Genomic DNA, 22,789 nt, shown 5'->3' on the forward strand with positions numbered 1-22,789 from the left:
CAACATGTAAAAGAGGTTTTGCTCTTTACTTGAAATTCAGTACAAAGCTAAAGGAAAATAAGACACTTGTATAGCAACCCCCCTTATACATAGAATGTGTGCCATGTTTTAGGTCAGACAGCAGCATATCTTGGCTTACATCCTGCTGTTTATTGTTAGTTGCCCAACAGCAACTAGATCTTCCAAATAGACCTCATTTTCTATCAGTCTGCACTTTCTCCAAGCAGCCCATGTGACTCAGATGGAGCTGCATCCATTCCCAGGTCCAAAGATGGGTTCTGATTTACCATCATCCTAATTCCATCACTCTGGTTTGTGATTAATTCAGGAACACAGAGGTAAGCCAATCAGCACATTATATTCCTATAGCAACTGTTATGGTCCAGGAGTGAGCATATGACTTGAGGTAGTTCAATCTGCCTAAAAAGAAGGTTTTTCATTCCAAGGGGGCAGAGCTGAAGAGAGTTTTCCCTATCTCCAACTTTCATGAGCAAGAAAGTATCATTTTCTTGCTGCTGCAGACAGTCCAACCAGGAGGGAAACCAGTCTAATGAAACAAACAAAAACCTAATCCTCCAAAAAAGAGAGAGCTACTGAGCCAGAGTTCTGATCAGACCACGCTTGGAGCTGGCCCTGTCTCTGGACTTCCAGGTATAGGAGATGGCTCATTCCCTTACTGTTTCAGCAATTTCAAGATTTTTAAAAAACTTATAGCTGAAAGTTTCCTTACTGATTACAGCATACTACATGGTTACAAGGAAATCTTTTCATAAGGATGAAATGTTCCTTTTTACTCAATAAGGGAAAATATTATTATTGTGATCTGGAAATAAATATGACAGAAAAAACTGGGTTTAGGACAGGATTATTATTATTATTTTTTTGATTATTATTTTTTAAAAAATATATTTTTGTTCCTGAAAACTCAGCTATAAGTCTGCAGGATTTCTAGATAATGTCGGCATCTCCCTTCACCTTTGTATTGTTCACTGCCCTGAACACAGTACTATGTGTTCAGTGACTTCATTTGAGGAGGGTAGGGTAGGAATGATTGGTCTTATTCTCCTTGTACCCCTGTGTGTGTCACAGTGCCTATCACATAGTAAGCACCAAACACATATTTGGGGAGTACTCACAACTGCAATATGTTAATGGTTTTCAAGGCCTTCTTACTGGGACACTTGATACCACTTCCAACCTATTTTTCTAGGCAGTGTGGTTACTCTCTTCCTATTTAATTCCCCAAGTGTAACCAATCATTGCCTAAAAGGAAAACTTTCCCCCTGAGTGACATTTATTGGGAGCATCCTAGCTCTCTTTTTTTTCCCCCCAAAGATTTTATTTATTTATTCATGAGAGACATAGAGAGAGGCAGAGACATAAGCAAAGGGAGGAGAAGCATGCTCCATGCAGGAGCCCAATGCGGGACTCGATCCTAGAACTCCAGGATCACGTTCTGAGCCAAAGGACAGATGCTCAGCCATTAAGCCACCCAGGTGTCCCTAGGAGTATTCTATCCCTAAACAATTTATAAATGACTTTTTTTCCTTGGGATTAGGATCTAATCCACTGTACCTTTGTAACTTCTGAAGAAAGATGAGAATGAGTCTCCTTGAGGCGTGAAATGGAACTATGGCTAAGGCCTCCCACCACTGCCATCAGGGTGTTAAAATTTTTGAGCTGAAGGAGCTTCTGCAATGAAAAATGTTAACATCAATACTTTGTAACAATTTTAAAATTATTCTGGCCTTTCTGAATTACAGGTGAATGCATGCACAATTTCAACAAGGATCTAGGAAAAATATTATCAATTTAAAATGAAGTACAAATGCAATCAACCAGAGAAACATTATTTTATAGAAAAAATAGTTGTAATACATGCTTCTAAGTATTGCCGATTAAAAGCAATCTCCTTTCATGACAGCATTATGAGTTGTTCAGTAGATATGAATACTTTTACTGTCCTTTATATTGTGAACCCCAAATTTCTTCAACTTTTCTCTAGAGTGAGTGAACATCTAGATTCGTTTAAGAATCCCATCTAATTCCCAGACATACCATACCTTGGCAACATTGATAAACTTTGTAATGACTTCTGCCCTTTGCTGGGGGGTTGGTTTGCTAAGGACCATCAACTGGACCCACTTAGAGATTCCATTAAATAAAGCAATAGATCTCTCCAAGGTTGGATTATTCTCCAGGCATCCATGGATGACATAGCTTTGGTAATCAGTGAACTAGTAAAGGAAGATCAGAGACTCTGAATTATAATGGAGTATTTGCAAAACCAAAAATTAGAATGCTGTATGGAAGATGTGAGCTACTATTTCATAACAACATGATTTATTTAACATTCATAATGGCATCTTACACATTTGAATATACATGTACCCTTAACATTATTTTGCTGTGTTTCACTTCCCCCATACACAGACACATACTTCCACATCACAGTGTTGGGGGTGTGGGTGGGAGTGGGGAAGGACAAGATTTGAAGTCACATTCCAATGAGTCCTAAATTTGCTGGTTCATAAGATCCACCTGGGGCATTTGTGTTATATGTAATGGTTTCTGGGAATACCCCAGACCGAAAGGATCAGTACCTCCAGAGGAAGAACCTAAGAATCTCCATTTTTCAGTCACTACTGATGATTCCAATGGTCAGGCAAGTTTGAAATATAGTGGCATACATTAAAGAAAAGGAAATGAATATAAATATAATGATTTCAAGTCAGGATAATTTTGTAACTTTTTTTTTTCAAGAAAAAATAGAAAAAAAACACTAGTTGAAGTAAGGTAGCTCCTAAGCAAAAAGAGACACCATTTCAGGAAGTCAGGATGGATGTCTTCAGATACATATGAGCCTTCCATCATATAAAGAGTGCAGGGGGTTCCCTCTCATGGCCTGCTGATGGAGAACCATTAAGGTCCTCTCCAGGTAGGATTATTTATTGAAAAGAATCAGCCTTTCAGAAATCCATACTTTCAACTTCATGTTCTTCTTTGCAAGTAATAATGTAATTAACTCACTGGCATCTTAGAAAAGAAGGAGGAAGAATAACTACCCCAGAGTTTGCTAAGACAAAGGCTGATTGTGAGCCATTGTAAAAATATTATCCTAACAAGTGGATAGTGAGTAGGTGGCTAGGAAGAAACCGTAGCAGGAGGAAGAGAAAAGAGGTAGAGAAGGAATGCTATCAAGACAGAGTAGGAAAGAAAAGTATAATTCAGGATCTCCATTCCTGGGAAAGAAACAACCTGATAGGAGATTTTCATCAAAGCCTACAAGTCTTATTTTCAACCTACACCCATAATTAGGCATTTATACAAATCCTTACCTAAATAAAGATTTCTTCCCTCAAATGAAGGGGCTTGCAAAACATGTTCACTTGGGAGAAGTCAGTGGAGCTACATAAACCTTGAATGGTTAAATCTCCACTGAGTATTTAGAAAATCATGCTTTAATCCTATGAAAGGAGACATTGAAAATAGCGACAGATATATAGCTCCTAAGCCATAAAATAAAGACAGGATAATATTTATCTTTGGTTAAAAGGGATTGTTCCTGTGAATTAAGGGCACTTTTCCAGTGGAGCACAATGACAGAGCTGCCAATACTTCAGAGTATGAAAATGCAGCTCTTGGGAAAGTTGGCATGGGGGTTGTTATCCTTGGAAGAATAAATGTCAGTTTCTTACTGAGATCCTTCTAAAAGATTTATGCTCCAGAAAAGTGAGGTGCTCAGCCAATTCAATGGGCTCCAGATGGTCAAACAGCAGACAGGCTTTTCCCTTCTTGGATACTTTTTTCCTCTGTGTGACTCTTCTCATCCAGTCATAGGAAGGACTATAAAAGAAACAGTGAGTCTGGTCAATGTGCTGAAAGGCCATTTCACTCAATGGAAGTTATTAACCTACTGACTCTGTAACTCTTGGCCTGCTTCCAGGAGCTTGTGCAAAATACACGCCCTGTCCTTCATATTTGAAGAGAAAGCCACTGACCCATTGCCAATAGAACATAAACTTTGAGCTGTTTTTCCAGACAGGGTGGGTTTGCACTGATCTATCCAGAATCTCTTGGCCGCTCTTTCTTGTGACCAGTTAGGTTGGGATCATAGGAGAGAGGTCAGGGTTAGGTATATAAATTTGGCAGATTATCAGTATATAGGATGGTGATTTAAGACACCTGAAAACCACCAAAAGGTGGTTCTCACACTCCAGCAACATATGCATTATCTGAAAAGCTCGTTATAAAGACAGAAGTCAAAAAAAAAAAAAAAAAGTAAAAAAAAAAGTCAAAAAATAAAGACAGAAGTCTGACCTCACTGCCAAAGATTCTGATTTGCTAGGAATGAACTGAATAATCTATTAACAACATCCCTAATGATTCCTAGATCACACACTGTTGATCAGGACTCTTGAAGAAGTATTCTAGGAAAATGGACTAGAATATGAATGCCGAGGACACAAAGGCATATCTTTGCAAGATGCATTAACCATATGTAAGGTCATTAAATAGTTTTCTAAGGTAACTAACGAAGCTAACTAGTAGATATAAAATGCTGGTCTAAGAAGTACTGAGTTCCTAATAACTGAGCTAACCAGTTCATGGCAAAATTATAGTCAATATTTGTACAGCCTCAGACTAACCTCAGAAGCACATGGTACAGGGCTTCTCAAACTTGAATGAGCATATGAATCACCTAGGGCTTTTACTAAAATGCACTTTCCAATTCAGCAGGTTTAGGGTGAGGCCTAAGAGTCTGCATTTCTATTGAGCTCCCAGGTGATGCCAATGTTACTCATCTACAGACCACACTGTGAGTGGCCAGGACATAGGAGACAGGAACTAGATTTAGTAACTAAATATTGAGCATTTATTATGTGCCAAATGCTATGTTACTATGTATTTGTTGGATGCTCATAATAGCTCCATGAGAAAGGTACTATCACCATTTTACAAACAAAGAAACTGAAGGTTGGAAAGAAGCATATCCAGTGGGGCTGTGCTTATTGCAGCAAGGTTTTCCTCAAAGCAGTACACCTTGATTCCGAAACAGTATGTACTGAGCTTAAGTGGAGTCATCACCACTCCCTCCCCCAAACAGTGGACTCATCATGTTTGAAAGAAGCTTGTGCCACTCTTACATGCTGGATATGTCGATGAGGCTGATGTGCTTTTCATACCCTAGTTGACTAGCTACTTCCCGGAACTCTTCGGTCATACGGATCAAACCAAGATCCAAATTAAACTCTGCAGGAAATTTGAGAATCCAGTACCTGAAAGGCATCAAGTATTTTTGACGATGAGATTTCAAGCTAGACCTTTATGGAAACTATTGTATCCTTTTACAGATTATATTTAACAATGAACCCAAAACCATATCCCAAATTAGCAATCTCCTATTCCCCACCCGTGACACGGGGTCTCACTCTTCCCTCCTTCGATCAAGGACTCTAGTCTATCACATCCACTCTGAGTCTCTCTCTCTGACCCTAAGTTCTGAGCAACTGCGCTCACATCTAAGTGTTGAACCACAGCTGAGAGGAAACACTTCTCCCGACTCATGACAAACTAGATAGGAAAGCATGTGTGTGGTGGGGGGATAGAGAAAAAATGAATTTAGTCTTTCCAAGAGCTAGTTTCATTCCCTAACCACATCTGCTACTGCTTGATCTCTAAGAGAAAGATAAATTCTACTCCCAGGAACAGAGAAAGGCCAACTTAAACAAAATGAGTATAAGGAGGAATCTGAGTCAATTCTATTGCCAAACCAGGTCTGCTGCCTGGGGCAAAAGAAATTGTCAACCATTCCAGAACCATATATTACAAGACAATTACATGTATATTTACCTCATGAAGTAGCAGATCTTTAACCGAACTTCATCACAGCTTTCTCCACTGGCATCTCGATACGTATACTAGTTAAAGAAAAAAAACCTCTGCACGCTGTTTCCTTTGCCCACACCTTCAGCTGTTTGACCAGTTTAGATGAATTCCTAATAAGAAGGCCATACTGGGGACATGTGGGTTATGTGGATGTTCAGATAGGGGAGAGAATGGGCTCTGACGATGTCAGCACTGAATAGTTATAACCTACACACTACTCCTTAATATTGAGACCTGGGGACCCTCAGACCACTGGGGACTAGGATCTTGCTCCCTTTTAGGGACCTCTGCTCAGGGTGAATGTCCTCTTACCCCCTGACATCCCCTTCTACCCTGTGGCTGTGGGAAGGATGGAAAGAAGAAGTAGGAAGTGGAGGAAGCTTGCAATGAGCAGATGGATGCCCATGTGGCCCTAATAAATACTTGACAGACCTTTGGCCTTTCAGACTCCTCCTACCCTGTGAGGATTCCCAGTCATCTGCAAGCTGGGCTTGAAGCAGTGGGAGACTGTAGGAACCAACATTAGTGATGACATAATAAATATTAGATCTCCGGGAATAAAACCTCCCTGTAAATGTGAGACTGTTTTGTCATTTTGGGTCATTTGGCTTTCATCCACCTTTCAGGACTGTGTACAAAAGTGGTAGACTGCTAAAAGCCCTTATTATAGAATGAGGTTTCTGTATTTTGTTCTGTTTTTACTTTTATCCCCAGAAGGAAATCTGAAATTAAGGTCAGCCAACAAATTGCAATAAACTTGCTAGAATGTTCTTTGTGTCTTGTCAGCAAGGGAAGATGTGAAAACTCAGGTGGTGTTTATGCCTGAGCCAGATCCCATTATTTTGGCTGGCATTTCCATATGTCTAAACTGTATCCTCCAAAATGTCCATCATTTTGCCATCCTAAAAAGAATAAATTAGTTCTGGGATCAGTGTTGGCTATTCTTTCATTGTACTGACAGCAGAAATGTTTAAGTCAAGTTAAAAGCATTCAGCCTACAGCTTCTGTTTCATTTTATATCTAGTAATTATTTTCAAGTAGAGCCAAAACATCCAGATGGATAGTCAACCGTTTGGTCCATCATCCAGATGTCTTGTCTAGACATCTATATATATCCACAAAACAGCTGGATAACTGACTAAAGACTGTTTATTCATCTTAATTTACCGGCTTTTGTTAGATGCTCTATCTAAATACAGAACTTGATTTATGATGGTAAAAATTACACAGTAGTTGAAAAGATATATGCAGAGAAGTTTTTCTGCCAATTCAGTGGAAGATAAATACCATCGGTGCATCAGTAGAACTATTCTTGGCAAATAACTGTTATTCAGCTCTCCATTGTCATCTGTTAAAAAATAAAATAAAATGAGTGAGAAGACAACAGTACTACTCTTCTCTTTTTCTAATAACAGTAGAGAAACATTAGTGTCAAAAATTTTCTCATAGGCCCAATTATTGTTTTCCTCCTCCTTCCATTGGTACTTCCTTGCAAGTGGATAGGAAGGTTTCACCCTCCCTCTGGTGTTGGATAGCCAGATTTAGCAATTAGCACTATAAGACACTTAATAATCTGAATTAAGGTAAACCACAAATAATTTTTAGTATATGTATATCCTATGCATTACTTAGGACATGCTTACATGAAAAATATACTTTATCTGAAATTTAAATTTAACTGATCCTCCTGTATTTTACGTCTGCCTGTCGTCTGTCTGCCTGTCGCCGAAACACAACGTGTCAGCTCCTCCTGTATTTTATCTGGCCACCCTACTCTGGTCTAACTCTTCCTATAAAAATCAATTTTAAAAAATTAAAAAAAAAACCCACATGACTTTGTTTGTGCAAAGAATAATCTGAAACACTGAAGTAGATATGTAAACAACGTTAAAAAAGCGTATGGCTGGGCAGCCCCGGTGGCTCAGTGGTTTAGTGCCGCCTTTGGCCCGGGGTATGATCCTAGAGACCCAGGATTGAGTTCCATGTCAGGCTCCCTGCATGGAGCCTGCTTCTCCTTCTGCCTGTGTCCCTGCCTCTCTCTCTCTCTGTGTCTGTCATAAATAAATAAAATATTAAAAAAAAAAAGCATATGGCTGTAAAGTCTGTAACCTAGTAGGAGATCTAAGACATATATGCAAATGTAGAATGGAGCAGATTGTGCTACTCACACTTGTCTGAGCCAAAAGATGGAGAGAGGATCACAGCACCCTAAGAAAGTCACAAAGGGCTGTGGAAGGAAGCAGTTAGCATTCCTGACAGGGGATTAGGAATGGTATTGTCAACATCTGAGACAGTATCTGAGATGAGCCCTGAAGCAGAATTTCAGTGAAGGCACAGAGGTAGAAAGATGCAGGGAATGTTCCAGAAACATTAAGTAGACAGAGTGGCTGGCATTTTAGCTATGGGCAGTAGAGGGAAGAAGGAAATGCAGAGGGCAGTGTTATTAGGGAGATAGATTGAGGTAAATGAAAAAGGACTGAAATACCAAAGATGGAGACTGAATTCTGTTCCACAGCAACACTTGCATCTGAAAAAAGGGGAAGTGAGAGTATCAAGGTATATCAAAGGGAGAAAAGGCTCATACCAAACATCTCAATGCAAGTGCTCAGCAGTTCATCTAACGTTGCTGCTTTTCCAAGTCCACTTGACCCCATGGTTATTTAGCCGTTGTCAAAAAACTAGACACATTTTCAACATCAGATAGACCATCTCCATAATCCTGTAACTTGGTAATGTTTGTGTTGGTACCAGTGTCTATTCTTAGTTATACTTCAAGATTCTAAAGAAACAAGAAAAGAAAGTTATCAGACCAGAGTGCAGACCACATTAGAGTATTACTTCCCTACCTAAAAAGATAAGGACTTCCAATGACTGTATCCTTTTACAAGGATCAGAGTGACAGAGATTATGTCAACCACGAGGGTGGCAAAATGCCTACAAAACTGTTCCTTGGTATGCAGGGTGCTCCAGGACCACAGAAATGTTCTGTTAGATACCATTCCATTTTGTAGCTGACATTTTTTTGATACAAGATCTTACACTTTCTTCATATTCTTAAGTGATAAGAGATACTTAAGAATATTACAAATGTTACATGGTTTAATATTATTACAAGTATATAGAAGGAGATAAATTTTAAAGTTCAAATATACTGATGAGCATCATCCACAATGATCATATATACATTCAACAATTGATTTAAAAAATCTTACTTGCCTATTTTTAATAGTAATAGTAACATTAGTAGAGTAGTAGTGGTAGTAGTAATAGTGAAAGTATTAACGATAAGCTATTGAACACTCACATTATATACCAGGTACCATACCAAATGCTTTATATATATTATCCAACTTGACCTTCATAATAATACCATTATGACCCACACAGTGATGCTTCATAGCAATGCTTCCTAACAATAGTAATTATTATTCCCAGTTTACAGATGAGATCATGAGATTTGCAGAGATTCTGCAACTGGTCTCAAACCAGACAATTTATTTAATAAGGCCTAGAATCAGGACTCTGTTGTAAAATAAAACTTTTAGTTTCCTGTTCCATCTTTCATTGCTCTCTCAAGTATGGATATCATAAACTGTTACAATTTGACCCCGTAATCTAGTAAAGAATATCACTCCTCCATACCGTATCAGAAGCTGGTCATAGCCAAATGATCTGTTGCATAGGTAGAAGAAAAATATGGATATAACAGAGGTCCCATTTTACAGCATCGTCATGGGAAGCATGGGATTAGAAATAACCTGTTAGAGTTCCTTACACTGGAAGTACTGCTGTTGGAAACACCATCATTTTATTTTACAGAATCCTTATGACAGCTTCCCTCTTAGAGAAGGTCAGAGATCATGATGTAAGACAGTTATCCACTTTGGTCAGTTTAATAGGCAAATGTGGCCACTGGGCATTAATCTCTTAAACTGTTTGAAGTCAGTGTCTATTTTACTTTCAAAGTATATTTATTCAACTAGTAATCATTGACTACCCAACAAATGCCAGGCACTGAGCTAAGTACTGAGGCTGCCAAGATGAACAAATCATTGTCCCATCCTTGCCTTCAGTAGGCTCAAAGTCAACTTCAGAAGACAAACACATGAATGAATAGAAAAAGAAGCTAATGTGTTTGGTTGTGTTAGTTCAATCAGACCACCAAAGAGTGACATTTGAGTGGGTCTGTGCACTAGGCACATAAATCCAAAGAGAATTTTTTACCATGTATTATTTCTGTGTGAAAACCATATTCTTATACTGGAGGTGCCATGCTCAAAGAATAAAAAATAGAATTATTTCCCATGTGCTGTAAAAATAACAGAAACACTGGATCAGTGCTCTCCCACTTCTGCTGCTCAAATGATTTGTCAAAGGGAAATATTAAAGATGTCTGGAACCAACTCTTTTTATATCTCTTGACCAAGTTACCTTATCGGTGAGACCTTTCCTGACCACCCTATGTAGAACAACAAGACCTTTCTCCCCAAACTCACCTCCTATTTGGCATGTCTTTCCTCACCTCCTGAATTCTTTTTCTTCCTAACGATTAACCCCACATGACATATTATATATTTTACCTGTTTATTTGTTTTGAAATCTCTCTAGCACTATAAGCATAAGCTCTATGAATAAAGGGATTTTTGTGTTTTGCTCTCTTTTGGTGTGCTCAACTCCAAAAATTTTTGTCCCTCACAGAGAAGATAACAAGAAAAGCATTTGATGAATTAATGAATAAGTGGATGGATGAATAAACGAATAAAATAAAAAACTTGTTAAAGCCTTGTCTTTGAATATGTATATATTTGTATGAATGTGTACTACACCTTTGTTAGTTTTAGTAATTTAAATCAGCTTTTAGTAAACATCCTGGGACAGAAGTTCCTGCCAGCTTTCTAGACTTAATAGTATCTGTCTGTATTCATAACAAGAACTTTTTATCTCTTCCAGAACATTCTGGGGGCAACCCTTTTCTTATTTCCCTAATGTAAATTCTGTCAATCCCATTAAAGTCAAGATTGGACAAGTGACAAGTTTGATTACCCCTCTCATATATGTAGACATTTTTTATCTTGTTAACTTTTACTGAATAATAAAAATAAATTTAGATCCAAACAGCCTAGATTAACTAATAATCTAGTTAACTAGATTAACTAAATAATAAATAATAAATTTAGATCCAAACAGCCTAGATTAACTAAACTAGATTCTCAGATCAAAAGAAAAATTATTCAGTGGATCTACTTGAGGAATCCGGGGTTTCCCGATTCCTCTCTATAAGGAATACCTTATGGAGGGGTTTCCTGATACCTTTCCCTAAGGGGTTAGAAATAACCTTGTACCAAAGACCTGTCACCATGTTTGGAGTTATATTTATGATCTGCAATGAAGCCAGCACCTGAGAGCCAGGGGGGCTGGACTATCCAGTTACAATCTCTTTCTGAAATCAATAGTTATATCTATGTCCCTGCTTAGCATTCTGTCACCTGAATGTGTACCTGAGATTTCATTTTTATATGTGTGGATATTACTATGTCTACAACTGCTTCTCCAAAAGTAAAGCTTTTCTATTATAGAAGCAATATAGGGGCAGCCTGGGTGGCTCAGCGGTTTAGCGCCACCTTCGGCCCAGGGTATGATCTTGGGGACCCGGGATTGAGTCCCACATCGGGCTCCCTGCATGGAGCCTGCTTCTCCCTCTGTCTCTGCCTCTCTCTCTCTCTCCCTCTCTCTGTGTCTCAAATAAATAAATAAATGAATGAATAAATAAATAAATAAATAAATAAATAAATAAATAAATATTTTTTAAAAAGCAGCAATATATATTCATCCTTCAATATAGGACAGTAAGGAAAAGGGAAGGAAAAATGTTATCCATAATCTCATCATCCAAAGATAACACTCATTAGTATCATAGCAATTTTCTTTTGTTTTTTTCTAGGCATATTTGTCTTGTCAAGTTTCTTACATAATCTACAGTAGTTTAAAGAAATACTTACTCACTGGTTTCATACTGAAAGATATCCAGGTCTGAACGAATTTTAAGGGCAGTTATCATCATTGGAAAATGCACTGGGGATGCAGTCTGCAGGACCAGCTTATCCACCTTGAATAATAAGTACTTTGGAGAACCTGATAGCAGAACATAAAGAAATCCCCAGGCAGAGTTAATTAATAAAAGCCCAAAAGAATCTGCATTGTTATAGTATTCCCAAAACCCTATAGGTAGTTTTGAAATTTTGTCTAAATTTCATCTACAAAGTCAATTAAAAAAAAAAAAAGAAAATTATTCAAAATAGTTATTTGATGACTTTTTAAAAAATAAAGTAATTTAAAAAATCAGCCTATAAAAGCCCTGCAAATGTGGCAAAATCAAATTTATATCCATTGTGTAAACTACTATTTTGATCCAAATATACTTCTATCATTGGAGTACTCCTTAAGAATTTCCAAACACTGACTTTGGAATGTTAGTAAATCTCTAAAACAGTTTGTTGTGGTGATCATCAAACTAACTCTAAATCACTCCTGACTGTCACAACCTGAATGTCAATGTTATTTTAGTCCAGGTTGTTTAGTCTCCAAATGATTTGAGACTTGCTTTATAGTGTTGATAGGTACTCTTTGGCTGCAATGCAAATTACTGCTCTCCAGCATCCACATTTTCTCACAAGTTTGAAAAGGACATAATAAGCCAAAAATTTCCCCAGGGTTTGAATTACTTCTAAGAGAGAAGTTCTCACTTCAAAAGGGCAATAGAGTTCTGTTGGGTGTGATTTCCAAAGGCCATGATGTATTCATGCAGCAAAAAGGCTTTCATTAACATGAAAGCCTCTATCTTCAAAAAATCCTCATGAAATTTCCTAGGACAATAAGAACTATGCTCCCAATTTTAGAAATAGTAAAAAGGAGCCAATTCTACACAGCTGTCCATTAACAGACATAAATTAGCACCCAAGCCTCTTGACTCATAATCTTGGACTGGATTTCAACATTAGATAAGCAAATGGGGAAAGTTTTACTTACCTCTGAGTAAAATGCCATTAATGCTGCTTACTTTACTAAACTGTTGAAGGAGTTACAGAGGTAAAATCTACCCACTGCAGGTCCCATAGAACACTGGTTGCCCACACTACCTCTTCCCTTCCAATATATTTTTAAAGATTTTATTTATTTATTCATGAAAGACAGAGGTAGGAGAGGCAGTTTCCCTGTGGAGCAGGAGCCCAAAGCATGACTCGATCCCAGGACCCTGGGATCATGACCTGAGCTGAAGGCAGACACTTAGCCACCCAGGCGCCCAATCCTTCCAAAATGTAAGGGTTTCTAAAATGAGGCCTTAGGTGAAATAAAGGACCAATATGATTGAAGTGACAGGAAGAGAGGTGTTACATTAGAGAAGGAAAAAGGAAATCAGAGAAAAAATATTGTGACACTAGAGCTGCCAGGGGTAGGGCAGGTGGCCTCATCAGCAATGGAATTCCATTCCCAAAAGTTCTCCAGCCAAAGTAAAGTAATGACTGTCAGAGATGTTGTAGGCTTAATTCCCAGATGGTGTCTAGGAAGCATGCCAGAATGACAGCAAAGTTTGCTCCTGGTTCCAGGATTGTAGGATTTATAAGGTGAAATATTATATCTAGTAAGTATTCAACAAATAGTTTTGAAATGATGTTGGCCATATTAGAACTTCCAAAGATAGTCTCGTCTATAGCATTATCTCCATTGCAATAAAAAAAAAAAAAATAACAAAAGCCTTTAAAGACTCTTCCCTCCCGATGGCAGATATTGTCTTTATTTATAAATGACCATAAATATGTCTTTGCTTTTATATGACCTTTGTATGGAGGTAAGGGGATTTCTCTAAATGCCTAAATCCTTAGTGAGAATGAATGCTAATTATTACAAACCTTTAAGCCTTAAGGATTAACAACTAATGTGTCATAGCATTTGTTGTTCTGGCCACATTCAAGCTTAATCTACTTTTCTCACCACAGACATAAGATTTGAAAGATGCTGTGATTATATTCTCTGAGACTCCATTGGAAAAATCAAGGCTATTAAGCTCAGTAAGAGAAATGATAACAAAACCCTAAAAACTAATGAATTTATTTGACAGATACTGAGGATCTGTTAGACACCAGATACTAAACAAGATACTAGAGTGGCTGGTAGAAGAGATTGGGTACAAACAGAGAAAAGGATAAATTGGTGAGCAAGAAAGACATAATTCTTATACTCTAGTAAAGAATTAAACAAGTAATTACAATAAAGAATCCCAGGAAGGGGAGGAACTCTAATTTTATTCCAGGAGCCAAAGGAGTTTTAGCTAGGCAAAGAGTGGATGGGAAGATGGCAATTATGAAAAGCTGAAAGACATTTAGAATGACTCAAGTATTGAGTGTGGCAAGACATGAGACTAAAAAAATCCATAGGCGTAGCTCATGATCAGTATTGTAAGCTATATGAAGGAGTGTGGGCTTTATCTGAAAGGCAGTGGGAAACCATTGTTTTAAAGGGGAGTAAGAATGTGGCATGATCCTATGTAGGTTTTTTTAAAGATCCCTTCAGCTGCAGTATGGAAAAGAGATGTACCCTGATGCAGAAACCAGTTAGTAGTCGATTATAACAATCTAGGCAAGAGACAGATTGTTATCTAAACCAGCGTGTGGCAGTAGAGATGATAAGGAAGGCTGGCTACAGAATATAATTTGAAAATAGATGCAACAAGATTTGCTGATCCTATGGCTTTGGAGAATGAACAGAAAGGTTTCTGCTAATAACTTCCAAGTTTCTAGCTAGACATTTGGTTGGGTTATAGAGCCAATCCCTTGAGATTGAGAAACTGAGGGGAAGAGGAAGGAGAAGGAAGTTCATGGTAGACAATGATGAGTCCAGTTTTAGATGGGTTAAGTTAGAGATGTCTGAGACATCCAAAGGGAAATGTTGACTTAGCTTCTGGATACCTATTAAATTTCTGAATTGACCCTTGAGCATATTTAAGTGCTAAGAATCAGTGGAAAGGAAAATTTAAGGAACAGGACAAAAAGAATTTAATCTATATAACAAAGTCCCTGAGAGGATAGAAGTGATGGCCCCATGCCTAGGTGGAGGGATTTACCTTGGATATGGTAACAGGTCACCTTTTTCAATTCAACAGCAGGAAAAAGGGGGAAAATGAGTAGAGGTATAGATAGATTTGTCCTTTTGATAGCAGGAAGTCAAGGAAGTTTCTAATGATTCATTAACTCTAAAAAGGAGATAAGGTCATCTGCTGGAAGATCCAAGGTTTATCAAGAGGAAAAAATATGCAACAGATGTAAAGCACAGAAGAAAGAAACCAGAATTACTGGGCTATTTTCCATTATTTCCATTGCAAGGGCTGATGTTTCTCTTTTGGAGTTTGTTTTGAGAGAAGTTTAGTGTTCCCTGTTCCCTGGGTGACATCACTCACTTGTGCCACGTTTCTGAAATTATTGAACTTTTCTGGAACAACTTATATGGCAAGTTTCTTCTTTATGGAACAGGCAATTCTGAGTTAATGCTATTATATAGTCCAGTCACATGTGGTTTCCATAATTCAGAGCTAAAGCATGGCTGCCATTTGCTAGGCAGTTCCCTCACAAGAGCATGCATCCCTCCCATTTCACCTAGCTTTGCTTCAAATGGTGCAGAAGACAGACCCTACTGGAAGTGAAATAATAAAGAAATCATTTGTCTCATTTGTCTTGATCCAGGATATTGCATTCAGGTATCTACAGCCTCAGCCACCATTGCCATGTCCTCTACAATCCCTGCTGGGATTCCTGTATCTCTGCTCCCTCACATACATTTATGAATAATGGAGCAATATCCCCAAATTGTTATTTAACAATGACATATGGAGTAGCTGCAGAAAATACTTTCTCAACTCTGAAAGTAATTTTTTTCATTCTTGTCTTGGATGGATTTATTTAACGTGATAATGAAGTTTTCCTGGGTTTTAAACTTTTGTTGTTGTTTGTTTTTCTCCTACAATGAGCTTTTCCTAAATCAATAGGGCATTAGTAATCAACATTGTTGTGGATTTAAGAAAACAAAGTAATATTAGCTCTCTCAAATACTACTTGCTGGTGGCATGTAATGTGATACACATAATGTTGGGAATATTATATTTAAATCTTGTAATATCCTGAGATCGAAATATTATTCTATTTCATAGATGATGAAATTGAGGCATATGGAGATTAAGTTATTTGTCCATATTATGTTACTAGTTTAGTGGCAAAGCCAGGTCTGTCTAAACCTGAAAATTTATATTTTATTTATATTTTTTCTACTACCCACACAAGTGTTAACTGTTCTTAAGACTTGCCTATTAGATCAATTTCTGGGCATTGTCTAGAACAAATGTGGACTATGCCCTCTGCTTAGATTCTAAGTATTCTATCACTGGCCCTATTGTCTGAAGATGAATAACCATCATTATTACAGCAAGCGTGGCATTTCAGGGACTCACTGGTACCAAATACTGAATGGAAGTCAAATAAGCAGCTCAAAGCTCATTCCAAAGGCCCCCTTGTTGTTTGGGTTAACAATTAAGTAACAAGGTTAAGCTGCATTATATTTATTTTCTTGGTTACTGATATTTATTATCGGCAACCAAGCAAACATATTTATAGCTATCTGACATGAGTTGAATGAGAAATGAGAATCTTAAAGAAACTATAGTAATAAATATGAAATTCCAAAGTCCAACCAAAGAGATATTTTCCTAGCATTTGGCTGAAGCCAAACACAGAAGAGAACCAATATATGCACATATTGGACATTTGCAATCAGATGGTTTCCAGATGGACACATTCAACTCCATGGAAAGGTTATGACCTCCTATGGCAACTCTAGTGTTCCGATTGTAAATAATATCCCAAAATAAGATTCAGAACTAGAAAACATTTAGCTTAGAAGTTACCATTTTAAGCTTTGGGAAAACAGTTTTTATGAAGATCGGATGTTTTCTTCAGCATTATATTTCTAAAAATTTTGTCTGTGGCACTAATGCTGGAGAAGGACCTGGTTCCAAATCCCCTGAAATGAAGTCACGTCCCCTTACCCTTTGATTGTTCATTTACTCAAGAGTGAACTAGATGATGATGATGCTGGTGGAGGAGAAGGAGGAAGAAGTCATCATTTTGAATGCTGTCAGTACCAACATGGTGCTGGAGTGCTTTACCCATTGCACTCTGGGAGGCCAGTATTCTCCCCAGAAATCTAGCAATAAATAAAACTCAGTTAAACCTTGTTAATTAATCCTTACAAAAAATTCAAGGAGACCATGTGGGATGAGCTCTGAGCTCAGCTTATTGACTTCTGTTCAGTACTCGGTACCAGCACTAACATGGTGATGCCTATGTGCCCACCAGGAGCAAGAAGACATTTTCAGCAACTGGCATGAGTGAATAAAACTCTTAGAGATCCACCCACTGGAGCCAAAGGACAATCTTAGGGGTTAGAATCTACATAAAGGGGATCTAAGAGAATGAAGATAAACAAAAGAATGTGAACAGAAAGCACAGCCTGCAGTATCATCTCTCTCTCTAACCTACCATCATTCTGTGCTGGGGTGGAAGCTGCCCATCTCTGAAAATCTTGGAAAGCATTTTAAAACCTGAGTTCTAAGTTCTTTCATAGGAATACAGCAAGAAGCACCAGACTTCAAAAGTATCACCATGCTCACAGAAAGACATTTGTTTGGTTGAACCAAAAAAAAGGGCCAATGATTATTAAATGTCTTTTAAACACTAGGTGCTATCATATGGCCTGGAGATGTAAAGAACCACTTAAAGGGCCTATATCCCCTTGTAGGATACAGATTATAAACCAATAATTATAAAACAATGAGTCTAGTAAGTCCAGTGTCACTGAAACATGCTCTGAGTGTTTATGAGAGCACAAAAGTGGGATCAAATTTAACCAAAAAGATATGGAAAGGCTTCCTGAAAGAGGAGACATCTGAGAATATTTATGGGTCACAGAACTAGAATAGGAAATACCAAACTCAGTGGTATCAGACAGCAAAACAGCCAGAAATATCTGAGCTTGATTCTGGAATTGGGCAGATTGATATCATCAATTTGTTATCAAGAAACTTTTACCCTCACAGAAAAAAAAGAACACATATGAGACAATACTTAGAATAAGAGCTGATGACAATAAAATGATTGGGATGCACTGAGTTCTGAACTGACATTGGATTTTTAAAAAAGCATAAGTAAATGGATGCACTGTGAAAAGCACTGGGATTATATAATGCTGCTTTATTAGTAGTATTAAATTTATTATCCAATTTTACTATTAACGGTGATGACTTTTTTTTTAAGATTTTACTTATTTATTCATGATAGACATAGAGAGAGAGAGAGAGGCAGAGACACAGGCAGAGGGAGAAGCAGGCTCCATGCAGGGAGCCTGACACGGGACTTGATTCCGGGACTCTAGGATCGCGCCCTGGACCAAAGGCAGGTGCCAAACCGCTGAGCCACCCAGGGATCCCCAACAGTGATGACCTTTAAAAGTTAAATTTCTTGCACTATTCTAATGCTACCTTTGGATACATATACAGACCCATTCAAGGATGTAATATTAATTTCTCCTTTTTAAGTAAAGCTGTGCTATCATCCAAATGAAAACTTTTGCTCCTATTTAGAAACCAGTATGTTCAGAGTATTCTTTGGTGGGATGGTAAAGTCTCAGTTTGCAAATACTTCTGAATCGAGGATTTGGGGCTAGACCTTTATTTTTTAAAAAGATTTTATTAATTTATTTGAGAGAGCGAGAGAGAGAGAGAGAGAACCATAAGCAGTGGGGAGAGGGAAAAGAAGGCTCCCTGCTGAGCTGGAAGCCTGATGTGGGAGCTCAATGTGGGACTCAATCCCAGGACCCCAGGATCATGACCTGAGCCAAAGGCAGACATCAAAGGCTTATTCAACTAAGCCACTCAGGCGCCCCCGGAGCTAGATCTTTTACTGAAACCAATTAAAAATAAAATATAGGAACCAAAAAAAGTGTTTTTAAAATTATTTCTGTATTCTCAATTAAATGTATACAGCCCAAAGGCCATAATTAGAAGACTCCAGTTAATGACTTTGTCATCTTTTCTGATTTCAGGTGTTTTTCCTACAGCAAATGTTTTTTCCTTTCTCTAAAAGGAAAACACATCTCAAGAGGTAGTGGTATCTTTTTTCTTCTCATTTACAGCATTAACTAATTTCACCTTATTCCTGAAAAGAAATCCCTGTACATACCAACATGAGAGAAAATATTAGTGACTAATATATGTCAGCAAAAGAGAAAATATTAGTGACTAATATATAAGTTAAGTGTCTTAGGTCCCACCTAACTTCTCTAATGCTTGCTTTCATCATCCCTAACACAGAGAAACAATATTACTCTGTCTTCCTCATTAGAGCAAAAAAAGTCCACTTAAAAAAGGTTTTAAGAGCCTAAAACACAATGAAAAAAAAGGAAGTCCTAAAATTATGAAATGTTCCCAACTATATTTGTAAAGTGGTTATTTAGAATTTAGAAGATATTTCCCCGCTAGAACAATATTATAAATGGGTTAATAGCATATTACAGACAGAGGATGAGGAAGTCAGTGGGCATCCATCACAATGCTGAAAAGAACTTTGGAATTCTCACAGAATTTAGAGGTTGACAGTACTAGTTTGTTAATATGCCAAATTACCCTTTGGAGATTGTGTAACAGCTAGAAACATGAATCAGATGGATATTTTTTTTCTCATTAGAGGATCTAGAGAGACACAGGAAGAAGAAAAACAGAGGGAGAGGAAGATTCCTTCTAAAAAGTAACTATTAAAGAGTTGGAGGAGACAAAGGACTGGAAATATGGCTTTGTTGATACAATTATAAAAAGGGAGAATGATTGGAGTGAAATTGTTAGCAGTTCAAGTAACCATGAGGTGTCTTTTCTGGCCAAACCTAGAAACAAACAAAAGACACCAGCTCCCTACTGGCCACCTTCCCTATCTCTCTCATCCTTTTACAACCATGTAGAATTTGCCGGATTGGTTGCATCTTCTCTTTAGTCCACCCAAATCAAACTCTGTCCAGTCCTCCCCTTTCTTCCCACCCCCACACTTCACTGAAACTACTCTGGTGAAGACACCACGTATATGCTAAGGCTCAGCAGCCTTGTGTTACCTCTTGACCACCCTCCCCCTGAAATTCTTCCCTCGGATGGTTTTCCTCCTGTGCCCTGGTCACACCTCCATCACACACAGACTTCTCCTATGGCTGGGGGTCTAAAGGTATTCGTGCCTGGACTTTTCTTGTCACCTCAGACTCTCCGTGATAAACTCATCCACAGCCACAGCTTCCACTACCACCTCCATGTCAGTGACTCCAAATCAAACTGAGGCCAGCTACATGCTGTACTCTATTGGAGCAGGAGTGGGGGCTGCAGACAGGCAGACCTGGGGTAGTGTCTCAGCTCTGTCACTTAATAGTGGGTACCTTTGAGAAAGTTTCACTTGTAGGTAGGCTTTCATGCCTTACCATCATACATTGCTACTAGAGATATGAAATGGTGCAGCCACTTGGGAAAACAATTTGGAAGTTTTTCAAAAACTTAAACGTAGAGTTACCATAACACTTCAGCAAATTCACTCCTAGGTAGATAGATACCTAAAAAAATTGAAAACTTACGTCCACATAAGTTCAGTAGTACTATTCATACAGCCCCAAAGTTGAAACAACCCAAATGTCCATGAACTGATAAGCAGATGGACAAAATGGTATATGTGTATAATGGAATTTGATTCAGCCATAAAAAAGAATATAGTACTGGTACATGCTGCAGGATGGGTACACCTTGAAAACATAATGCTAAGTTAAAAAGGCCAGACCAAAAAAAAAAAAAAGGCCACATATTGTATAATTCCATTTAAATGAAATGCTCAGAATAGCCAAAGACTCTACTCATGACTCTATACTCATAGAGACAGAAAGTAAATTAGTGGCTTCTAGGGGCTGAGGGAAGGGAGGCATAAGGAGTGACTACGAGTTCAGGGTTTCTTTTGGGAGTGATGAAAATGTTCTGAAGATTGATAGTGGCAGCTGGTGAACAACCGAGTGAAACGACTAAAATATCGCAAAGCTGTACACTCGAAAAGGACAGATTTTAATAGCATACAAATTATATTTCCACTACAATTGTTTATTTAAAAAATGTCCCCTTCACCCTCCTAAACTGCTGTACCTATATAGCCTTCCTTGATGCATGGTTCAGTCTGCCTCCCAGTATTCCATGCCAGAAATTTGGGACTCATCCTAGACCTCCCAGCATTTTCTTTAACCATCCTTCTATGCCCAAGTCTGAGCATCTACCTTCCAAATACTTCTCCCATGTGTCCACCCCTCTTTCTCTCCACTGCCACTCCTAAGTATTATGAGATGGAGCCTTTGGGAGATAATGAGGTTATGAAGTGGTTTGTTGCTTAAGTCACCCAGTCTATGGTATTTTTGTTGCAGCAGCCCCTAATGACCAGGACATCATGCTTTGTGCATACTGTTTCTTTTTTAGAATGTTTCCTTTCCCCTCAATATGTCTGTTTGGCAATCACATGCTTACTTCTTAAATGCTTACTTGAATTCTTTTCCCCCCTCCCAGCTCCTCCAGGCAGACTTGGCACTCAATGTCCTGACTTGTGTTAGGCTTTGTATGATTTATGTTGCCAATGGCTCTGTCTCCCCAGCAGTTTCTTAAGAATCAGACTGTGGGGCAGCCCGGGTGGCTCAGTGGCTTAGCGCTGCCTTCAGCCCAGGATGTGATCCTGGAGACCCGGGATCAAGTCCCATGTCGGGCTCCCTGTGTGGAGCCTGCTTCTCCCTCTGCCTGTATCTCTGCCTGTATCTCTCTCTCTCTCTGTCTCTCATGCATAAATAAATAAAATCTTAAAAAAAAAAAAGAATCAGACTGTGTCTTTTGTCTTTCAAGCTCTCAACCCAGAAGTGTGTCTGATATCTGTATATGGCTATCTTGCTCTGCCATCTTATTCTTCCAACATCATCTGCAGACTTCAAAATTGTTTCTTTTCTACTTTTTTCCTCTCATCTTATTTTTGTCTTGAATATTTTCCTTTTATTGAATGAATTTACTCATCTTATATTAACATGCCCCTGATGGAATTTCAAGACATGCTTCCAGATTTTTATTACAGATTTATGTTACAGAGAATAAAATTACACTGAATATTTCTTCCAGTCATTTTATCATTTATTTAATAAACACTTATTTCTGTGCCAGGCGCTGTGATTAACACCATGGCAGAGGTACAAGATTATATCAGCCACAGATTGTGATCTCAGAGGCCTTAGAATCTAAAGAGAGGGGCACAAAATAAACAGAAATGATGATACAAGGCATTAGGAAAGAGTCACGAGAGAAGTAAAAATTTCTGACTAATAGAGTTGAGCTGGGCTTTAAAGCATGAGTGGGGTTGCTCTGAGTGGAGAAAAGAAGAAACCACATGCAAAGAAAATGACACTGAAAAAGGCAGAGAACTATGGAGAAGCAGGAATGCTAACAGAGTGGGGAGCTCTTACAACTGCAATTAAAGTATCTATGTGTTCATTCTTTCAGTCAACAAACATCAAGTGGGAGGAAAGGAACTACCACTCTATGCATTGGAACCAAAAGCCACTGTGAAGGCCCAGGCAATATAATCCAAATGCAGCAGCCCTTTCCTATGGGTTTGGGCAGGCTTCACACATTTAGTCATGTCATGAGTTCTGGGTACAGCTTAACTGATGGATAAGAGTCTGGACTCTAGAGCCAGACCAAATTTGACTCTTGTGCTTTCCAGTATGTGGTCTTGGGCAAGTTATGTAATCTTCCTATGTC

General features: G+C 38.3%; 1 protein-coding gene across 3 annotated transcripts in view; it reads right to left on the reverse strand.

Moving 5' to 3' along the window:
• RASGRP3 (RAS guanyl releasing protein 3) overlaps positions 1-22,789 on the reverse strand; it is a 98,730-nt gene that overhangs the window by 27,385 nt on the left and 48,556 nt on the right. For all 3 annotated transcript variants that reach the window (XM_072770556.1, XM_072770557.1, XM_072770555.1), the window contains 8 exons: positions 11,889-12,021; positions 8,474-8,668; positions 7,135-7,237; positions 5,854-5,916; positions 5,148-5,279; positions 3,699-3,846; positions 2,064-2,237; positions 1,576-1,692 (listed from right to left, as the gene is read on the reverse strand). In XM_072770556.1, coding sequence (XP_072626657.1) covers positions 1,576-1,692; positions 2,064-2,237; positions 3,699-3,846; positions 5,148-5,279; positions 5,854-5,916; positions 7,135-7,237; positions 8,474-8,543 — 807 coding nt within the window. In that variant the 5' untranslated portion in view covers positions 8,544-8,668; positions 11,889-12,021. The remainder of the gene's footprint in view (positions 1-1,575; positions 1,693-2,063; positions 2,238-3,698; positions 3,847-5,147; positions 5,280-5,853; positions 5,917-7,134; positions 7,238-8,473; positions 8,669-11,888; positions 12,022-22,789) is intronic.

Source organism: Canis lupus, chromosome 12, assembly GCF_048164855.1.
Source record: "Canis lupus baileyi chromosome 12, mCanLup2.hap1, whole genome shotgun sequence".
NCBI lineage: Eukaryota > Metazoa > Chordata > Mammalia > Carnivora > Canidae > Canis > Canis lupus.